General features: G+C 46.3%; 1 protein-coding gene across 3 annotated transcripts in view; it reads left to right on the top strand.

The window, feature by feature from the left end:
* The window catches only part of FOCAD (focadhesin), a 364,090-nt gene that overhangs the window by 283,810 nt on the left and 70,898 nt on the right, over positions 1-9,382 (top strand). For all 3 annotated transcript variants that reach the window (XM_073542693.1, XM_073542692.1, XM_073542694.1), the window contains one exon: positions 8,184-8,331. In XM_073542693.1, the coding sequence (XP_073398794.1) occupies positions 8,184-8,331 (148 nt within the window). The remainder of the gene's footprint in view (positions 1-8,183; positions 8,332-9,382) is intronic.

Here is a 9,382-nt window from a genome sequence, read left to right as displayed (position 1 = left end):
TGAAGTAGGAAATTTAAAGGAACCGCGTCCTGCAAAAGGAGAGAGAGATTTTTTGACCCCTACAAGCCGCTACAATTCTCACGGATCCGTCAAAAAACGGATGCGACGGACGACCGTCAGTCAAAATCCGCCGCTAATGTAAGTCTATGGGGGAAATAACGGATCCACCAGAAAAGGGGCGGATCCGTTTTTTTTTAGAAAAGTGACGGATTTTGACTGACGTCAAAAAACGGAAATGTGAAACAGGCCTTACCACCACGTTTTGGCATTATTCTTGTTAGTTCCCGGATCATTGGCTTCAGTGACCGACCTGTTTCCATTTTTTTAAGTGGATCCAAAGGAGGTTGCTTATGTTTTGATGAAATTGGTTACTGGGTAGGGTGCTGCCAAAATCAAAAGTTAATAGAAATAAAGGGTAAATGAAGGCAACAGATGAGAAACATTCTATTACGTTCATGGCTGCAGAATTGGGACTTTTTTGGCAACTTTTTAAAAAGTCATAAATCTGGCTTCTATTTGTTCGCATAGCTAAGCAGCCATTTTTACACCCTCAAAAGTGGCGAGAGTAGCGTCCAATATGTCACAAACAAGGTGAGACTTTATGGAACCAGAAAACTTGTGAAAAGTCTTTGATAATCCCACCATCCGCTCATTGACTTGAATGGGGTCTGTCGTTGTAGTGGAAAAATAGCGTGCGGCGCTCATTGGGTAGATCGTGCCGAGTCCTCAGTAACGTCTCCTGATACATATACTGTACATACAGATAGAAAAGTAATGGAGCAGAACGTACTCGTGGTAAACGTCGCCCTTGCCACCTGTGTGTCGCGGGCATTTCTGCTCTGAGGCATGCACAGGATCATTTGGCACAGTAAAGGCAGCAATTTAAGCAAATTGTCTTGTATGTGCGCTGGTTACCATGGTTGCTGGTGAACAAGCCCTTCCTCTTTGTTGGCCATTATTTCTCTTTATTCTACTGCCCTCTGCTGATGTTTTCTGTAATGACTACAGTAAGTCAAAGCCTTTGTTCAATGAAAACGTGCTCCCTGTCATAAATGCTACATGCACTAAAATTCGAGGAGAGGATCACCAGAGAAAGCCAGGTCTGAGGTTCTGTTGGGCTTCTGAAACATTATTCATTAATGATTGAGACCATCATTTCTAGACAGTTGTGCTGTCTAGAAATGTCTTTATGGTTATGGAGAACGTTAATGTCACCTTTTTTAAGCAATTTTTTTTTACTTTGAGGTGTATGACTTTTAATGATTTCTATACAGTTCCAAATATTGCCCATTGAATGGCTTTGTAAATTATTCTGGTGCCCATCAGTGTCAGGAAACCCACGCAAACACGGAGCGAACATATAAAATTCTTGTAGATGTTATCCTTGGCGGGATTTGAACCCAGGACCCCGATGCTGCAAGACTGCCATGCTAACCACTGAGCCTCCTATGTGGTATACATAACAGACATACCCTAAGGGCACTCCTCATGCATATATATGTATGTGTGGCGGTTGTCTTTTGGCGTGCAGAAAGTGTTTTTGATACTGGCTCTTTGGATTGCATTCACACCTTTAGGAAAGGATCCACTTCTGATTTTGTAAAAAAACAAACAAATCGGTTCCTGATTCATTATTTGCATATTTCTAAAATGAATTAAAAGTGTCTTGTCTTTCTTTTGACCTGGTGGGTGTTGTGCCGAATTTATTGGGTGCACAATGTTTGATTAATTGACACAAATATTTTTTTTTGTCTCTTTTTTTGTGCCTTCTTAGGGTTTAAAGTTTCACAATTCTTTCAATAAGATTTGAAATGTTACATGGTAGGCTTCAACTATGCAAAGAGAAAAAATATAGATTTTCCCTTCACCCATGACAGCACACCTGAGAGAGGGATCCGCCCCGTCAGGACAGGAACCTACTGAGATATAAGGGGCGGCACCTCTCCCCCACTTCAGTTGGGTTCCTGTCCAGGAAGGAATCCCACTGTCGGCGGTGCCTGTCATGGGCGAAAAGAAAAGAAGAAAAAAAAAAAAGAAGAAAAAGAAAGAGGACCCAGGCCCGTCCCGGCGCGGGAAGAACAGGTTCCTTACCTGTAGTGCCGGCCGTTGGGTGCTGGAGGCACAGTACGCGGGGTCCTCCAGGGCTCCGGGTTCGTGTGGGCACAGGTGGGATCCCTGTGGCTCCTGGGAGCCCCCACCGCGCCGCCCTCCCCTCGCGTGCGCCCGCATCTCGATCCCCCAGGCGTCTGACAGGGGAGAGACGCGGGTGTCTTCCGGACGCTGACGTCGGCGGCGCAGAGGATTGTGGGTGCGCCAGCTGACGTCAGCAGAAGGCGCCAATGTCATGGCACCGGGTGCGACGCCGGCCGCCTGTCTGAAGCGGTGGACCGGTGGTCGCAGGGGGGAGGAGAGGAGATCACTCACCGGAATGGAGGCCATTTAAATGAGGAGGTGCGGCAGGGCAGGCGGTGCAAGAATGGAGTCAGAACAGGACAGGTCCTTGTCTCTGCCTCCCTCACAGCCCTCCGGCCGCAAGCATGAAAGCCGCTCGAGCAACAGCTGTCCCAGCCGCTGGTCGGGAGATTCCTCAAGGTCCAGAGAGCACAGGTCACGTGCTCCGGAGCAGCCTCCTACTCCGTTACCCTTGATTACGGGTGGTGAGTGATCTTCGTGAATGTTAGTATTTGTTAATAGGGTTTCTGTTGTATGTTTGACCCCGTAGGAAAGGCCCAAAAAAGCGGGAAGTAAGAATAATAGGGACTGTGCCATATGTAAAACGGCCCTAGCAAGAGACTGGCAGAAAGACCTCTGCGCCAGTCGCATTCAGCGGACCATGGCGGAGGAAGCGCCTAGTTTGGCGGCTAATTTGATATCGGCCCTTAGGTCGGAAATGGAGGGTTCAATTAAGACCCTATTGAAAAAAGGGAGGAAAGGTAGAAAGAATGCCCCTACTTCTCCCTCAAATTCCTGTTCGGCATCATCCCAAACAGAACAGGCGTCCTCCTCAGACTCCTCAGATAGCGACACGGGGGTAAGCCATGTTTCCCGGTAGAAGACACGGATGCTCTCCTAAAGGCCATTAGAACAACGATGGGCCTACAGGAAGAGAAAACGGCTAAAACCCTAGAGGACGTTATTTTTGGGGGGCTCCAAGAGAGGAAAAAACGGACTTTTCCAGTGAACGAAAAGATCCAAGCGCTTATTGAAGGGGAGTGGAGGAAGCCCGAAAAATTAGGGGCTCTTCCCTCCACCTCTAAAAGACGATACCCCTTTGAGCACAAGGATGCGGAAATATGGGACAAAGTCCCAAAAATAGACGCAGCAGTATCCAGATCTTCTAAAAAATCAGCCCTGCCCCTGGAAGATTCAGGGGTTCTTAGAGACCCGCTAGACAAGAAAGCGGATTCATATTTGAGGCATGCATGGGAAGCGACAGCGGGAGGATTAAAGCCGGCGATAGCAGGCACCTGCACGGCACGCTTCCTGATGATCTGGCTGCAGCAGTTAGAGGAGAAGCTGGCGTCAACAGTCCCAAGAGAGAAGATATTGGCAGATATGTATCTCTTGCATGGGGCAGCAGCTTTTTTAGCAGATACCTCGGCAGATTCTATGAGGTTGACGGCTAGGGCGGCAGGATTATCAAATGCTGCCAGACGTGCACTATGGCTTAAAGGCTGTCCAGGTGACCTGCAGTCTAAAGCTAAACTGTGCTCCCTCCCCTGTGATGGCCGGTTCTTATTCGGAAAGAACTTAGACGATATCCTGGAAAAGGCAAGCGATAGGAAAAAAGGCTTCCCCAGGTTCCCGACAGAACAGAGAAGACAGCCCTTTCAGAGGGATGGAAGATTCAATAGGGGGCGTCCTCCGTCCGACAGGAAAAGATGGGAGGATAAAAGGAAAAAAGAGTCGGGATTTATGTTTGGTAGGGGTACCTCCACCTCAAAAAAATCGCCACAATGACGCCAGTATTCCAGTAGGGGGGAGATTGGCACTCTATTCCCAGGCCTGGGAAAAGATCTCCTCCAGTACCTGGATCCTGGGCATCTTAAGAGAAGGCCTGAGAATCCCCTTTGTTCGCCAGCCAAAAGCCGTGTTTGTCATTACCCCTATCAGAAAGGCGACCGAAGTTGGCTTTGGAAGCGGAAATCCTGAACCTGATAGACAAGCAAGTCCTTTACGAAGTCCCAGACACAAAGACGGGAAGGGGGTTCTATTCACCCCTTTTTCTGATAAAAAAAACCGGACCAATCGTTCAGGACAATTATAAATCTCAGAGGGCTCGATCGGTGGATAAGGAATCAGACCTTCAAGATGGAGTCGGTGACTACGGCCATAAAGTTACTACATCAAGATTGTTTTATGACCGTATTCGATCTGAAGGATGCATATTATCACATCCCTATCCATCCAGATTACCAGAAATACTTGAGGGTAGCGCTTTATATCCAAGGCGTACTGAGGCATTTCCAATTCAGAGCTCTTCCGTTTGGCATATCCATAGCCCCGAGGGTTTTCACCAAGGTCATAGCGGAGGTAACGGCCTTCCTCAGGATTCACGATACGGTCATAATACCCTACCTGGACGATTTCCTTATAGTGGGCAACTCAGAGGACCACTGTACGGCACAGTTGAGCCGGGTGACCGACACCTTACATGAATTAGGGTGGATAATAAGTTTCAAAAAGTCAAAACTACAACCCCTGAAGCAACAGACCTTCCTGGGATTTATCCTGGACTCAGGGCAGCAGGCGTGTCTGCTTCCGGATACCAAAATAGAGAAAGTGCAGAACATGGCTTTGACTGCCCGAAACCAACCTCAGATGACGTTGAGGAAGGCGATGTCTCTATTAAGTACCCTGACGTCCTGTATTCCGGCGGTCAGGTGGGCTCAATTTCACACCCGTCAACTCCAGTGGGAGATACTAGCTGCACAAAGATCGCTAAGAGGGCGTTTAGAAGGAAGGCTGGAGCTTTCCGTAGAGACCAGAGACTCTCTCAACTGGTGGCTGGACAGTACAAACTTGGCCTCGGGAATACCTTGGGACAAACAGATGACAGACGTGATTCTAACAGACGCAAGCTCCTCGGGGTGGGGAGCACACCTAAGGGGTCATGTAGGTCAGGGGTCCTGGACGCCTCAAGAAATGGGGGCATCCTCCAACCTGAGAGAACTGTGGGCAGTGAACAAAGCCCTAAGCCACTTTATTCCCCTACTCAGGGGTCGCAATGTCCGCATCATGTCGGACAACAAAGTAACGGTGGCGTACATCAACCACCAAGGGGGGACAAGATCACACTTCCTAATGAAAGCAGCAGACGACATCCTTGGCAGAGCGGAGCAACACTTACACTCCTTAACAGCCTTACACATAAAAGGGGCAGAAAACATGGAGGCCGATTTCCTGAGCCGCAGTACTCTGAGACAAGGAGAATGGACTCTAAATCGGTCCGTTTTTCAAAAGATAACGCAGCTTTGGGGAAAACCAGTGATAGACCTCTTTGCCAACAAACAAAACAGGCAAACAGAGAGATTTTGCTCACTAAACCCGAGGGAAAATCCATGGGCAGTGGACTCTTTGCACATTTAGTGGAACTTCAGGCTAGCCTATGCATTTCCACCAGTGGCTCTGATCCCAACAGTTGTCAAGAAGATCAGGAACGATCAAGCCAGAGTGATTCTAATAACCCCATTTTGGCCAAAAAGGCCCTGGTTTACTCTACTGCGAAGAATGTCCCTCTCCGATCCATGGGTTCTGCCAGAAATCCCGGACGTACTAGCTCAAGGCCCAATATTCCACGCTCAGGTCAAAGGATTCCATCTGACGGCGTGGAATTTGAAAAGTCGCTTTTAAGGGATAGAGGGTTCTCTCCCGGGTTGGTGGCCACCCTGCTTAAGAGTAGAAAACCGGTGACGACTAATATCTACGGCAGAACATGGAATAAATTCCTACAGTTCCTAGATAAGCCGTTAGAACAAGAACCCCCGATTAGTGCCATCTTGGAGTTTTACAATCGGGGTTGCAGCAGGGGTTAGCGGTAAATACGCTTAAGGTTCAGGTGTCCGCACTAGGGGCGCTCTATAACTGCAACTTGGCAGCAAATAGATGGATAGCCAGATTCATCAAATCCTGTCATAGGGCTAGACCGATTCCAATACCCATAATGGCTCCCTGGGATTTAAACCTAGTTCTAGAGGCCCTTACAAAAGAACCATATGAGCCGTTACATCAGCTCCCCATAAAATTTCTGCCTCTAAAAACCATCGTGTTAGTGGCCCTTACATCGGCCCGTAGAATAAGCGACCTGCAGGCTCTCTCGGTGAATCCACCCTATACACAAGTTTTTCAGGACAGGGTGGTACTACGAACAGACCCAGCTTATCTGCCTAAGGTAGCATCAGATTTCCACCGGGGTCAGGAGATTATCCTCCTATCCTTCTGCGACAATCCAAAAAACTCAGGGAAGGAAAAATTCCATAGTTTGGACATCAAGAGAGCCCTGCTAGAGTACATATCTGTCACTAGCCAGTGGTGGAGGTCCCAGTCCCTATTTGTAGCTTTTCAGGGTGCCAGGAAAGGCTATGGGGTTTCAAAAGGGACTATTGCTAGATGGATTAGGGAAGCCATTAGTGTAGCCTACTCAGCTAGTGGTGTTCCGATTCTTGACGGCATTACGGCTCATTCCACCAGAGCCGTGGCGACCTCCTGGGCTGAAAAGGCAGAGGTATCGATTGATGAAATCTGTAAGGCCGCTACCTGGGCCTCACCTTCAGCCTTCTTTAAGCACTATAGATTAAACCTATCCTCCTCTGCTGACTTAACCTTTGGTAGAAGGGTGCTGCAAGCGGTGGTCCCTCCCTAAGGTGTTTCGAAGTCTCCAAAAATCTCTCAGGAGTGCTGTCATGGGTGAAGGGAAAACCACCATGGTTACTTACCGGTAGCCGGTTTTTCTGGAACCCATGACAGCACCCGTATATCCCCCCCCCTTTTCACCATATGGGTGTGCACGTTTAGTAGGGTGCTTTTGTGTGATGTGGTGTTGGATTAACATGTACTAACCGGGAAGTCCTCTCAATGCTCTGTAGCCCAACTGAAGCGGGGGAGAGGTGCCGCCCCTTATGTCTCAGTAGGTTCCTGTCCTGGCGGGGCGGATCCCTCTCTCAGGTGTGCTGTCATGGGTTCCGGAAAAACCGGCTACCGGTAAGTAACCATGGTGGTTTTGCACTACACTAGGGTGCTGGAGTACAATTGCGCAAAAGAATTTGCAGCATTTTGAAAAGTCACAAATGATGAATTGTGCTAAAAGATCTGGACAACCAAAACCACACCAATAATGATAAATCCGCCTCAAAAGACAGAAATGCAAAAATATTGCAAATAAATAGTCACTGAGGCTACATTCACATCTTGTGAAAGGACTGATTTTTTTTTTTTGGACATCACACGGACCCATAGAGTTTCATGTATCTATTCACAAATCATATTCATATAGTGTGAGAATCCAAGCATATCCTATTCTGATCTCATTTTAAGGCCTCCTTCAAGTCTGTGAGTTTCCGGTACGCGTGGTGTCCATTTTTCTCCCTGATTCCACACGTATCCATTATAACTTACGGTGCTATGCACATGTCTGTTTTTACATGGACCTTTGTATCCGAGGAAAACACACAGAGATATGTCAATTTTTCTGACTGCCTGGATGACAAGGGCCATGCCACACATAGATGGCATCAGTATGCTGTACGTGTTTGACATTGCAAAGTATAGGAGAAATGTTGTCATTTTAATTCTTTCATTAACCATACTGGGAAAACGCTGGATGGTAAGAACGGACACGCGGATAACAAACTATTGAAAAATACTGATGGCACTGATACTGATACTACCCATCTATATGCGAATTTAACCATAGAACCAATTTATTTCAGAAAACAGACGCAAAAGCTATCATGAACCATCCCCATTATTCTCATCTAACCACTATTTCAGAGGTGTAGAAGCAGAGTTTGCAGCGAGAACACGAACTTGCTTATTATCTAAGGGGACCACTGGTCGGATAGCACATAAATTAGTGAGAACATGAAAATTAAATATGACGAGGAACAAGACACATGATATTGTATTTATAAAAATTAACTATAAAAAAGATTGTAATGGGAATTTGTTCACTTTCCTTGAAATAGTGTTGGCTGCGTTCTAGGAGTGGGCCTGGTGCTTTCCTTCATGAGTCAGGGCAGTCAGACTGACAGTCGAGTTCATGTCTCAGCGACTCTCCGGAAACTATACGAGTGTCTAGATAACAGCTCTGAGCAGAGCCGAACCGTGCAAGAGGTGAGATGTCATCCACGTTTCTGCTGGAGTCTTGAGCTTCTGTTTCCAAGCATCTTCAGGTCTTCCTTTTTAGATCTCTTCCACTCTCAGATTTCTTTTCTTGTTTCCGTTGTACTATACAGTTTTTTGTGGAGGGTCATTTATTCATCTTGTGACAGAGCTACGTTGTGCTCGGTGCACTTCTGAATGTGTGAAGCTTCACAATAATGTTTTAAACACTTCTTGTATTGTATCACTCTCTGACACATATATTATTATGTTACACCAAAGAAGAAAGACTTGCCAGGATAGCATTTGCTCCTAATAGATAGGTATACCTCATGGGAAACCTGTTGTACATGTAGATGTAATCTACAGAAACATTTAGTAACCCTAAATGTAGATCTTATTTCCATGTAACATTTGAGAGTAAATTATTGAAATGTTAGTTCCATTAGCATTAAAGGGAATCTGTCAGCAGGTTTTTGCTGTGTAATCTGAAGACAGCAGGAGATAGAGGCTGAAACACAAAATTCAGTGATGTGTCACTTGTCAAAGTGTGTGCTGTTGTTTACCAACTGTGAAGGATTTATCACTAACAGATTAATATTTCCAGACTGGTCCGGCAACGCCCCTTCCTGTGATAAGCAGCTCACTGCCTATAGACTGCTATGGGCGGGGTTAGCTTTCTCAGCTCTGCTGCGTTCTAAATCTAAAAGCGCTGATTGTATCAGAACGGCTGTACCCAGTAAGTGATACATCATTGGATTCAGCTTTATTTCCCTTCATCATGCTGCTCTCAGATGAGGTAGCAAACGCCTGCTGACAGATTCCCTTTAACAATACAGATAGGCAGTCGTGTGATCTATACATTGTGTACACCTCCTTATTAATTGTATAAACTTTATAAAACAGAGGTAAAAAATTAATGTGTCCTGCATCTTAGTTCTATTTGTTTTATATTTGCTTGTGACCACTGGAGTGTTATTCTTTTAACTTCTTTGTTGTAAGCGTTTTATCTTTAGATGTAATTAATAAAGTGCATTGATGCATTTCTTATGCTTGTGTTAGG

The sequence above is a fragment of the Dendrobates tinctorius genome, unplaced genomic scaffold (assembly GCF_039654945.1).
Source record: "Dendrobates tinctorius isolate UK_male_01 unplaced genomic scaffold, ASM3965494v1 ptg000128l, whole genome shotgun sequence".
In the NCBI taxonomy this organism is placed as follows: Eukaryota; Metazoa; Chordata; class Amphibia; order Anura; family Dendrobatidae; genus Dendrobates; species Dendrobates tinctorius.
Note: the sequence above shows the minus strand (reverse complement) of the source record. Positions and strands in the feature narration are given on the sequence as shown.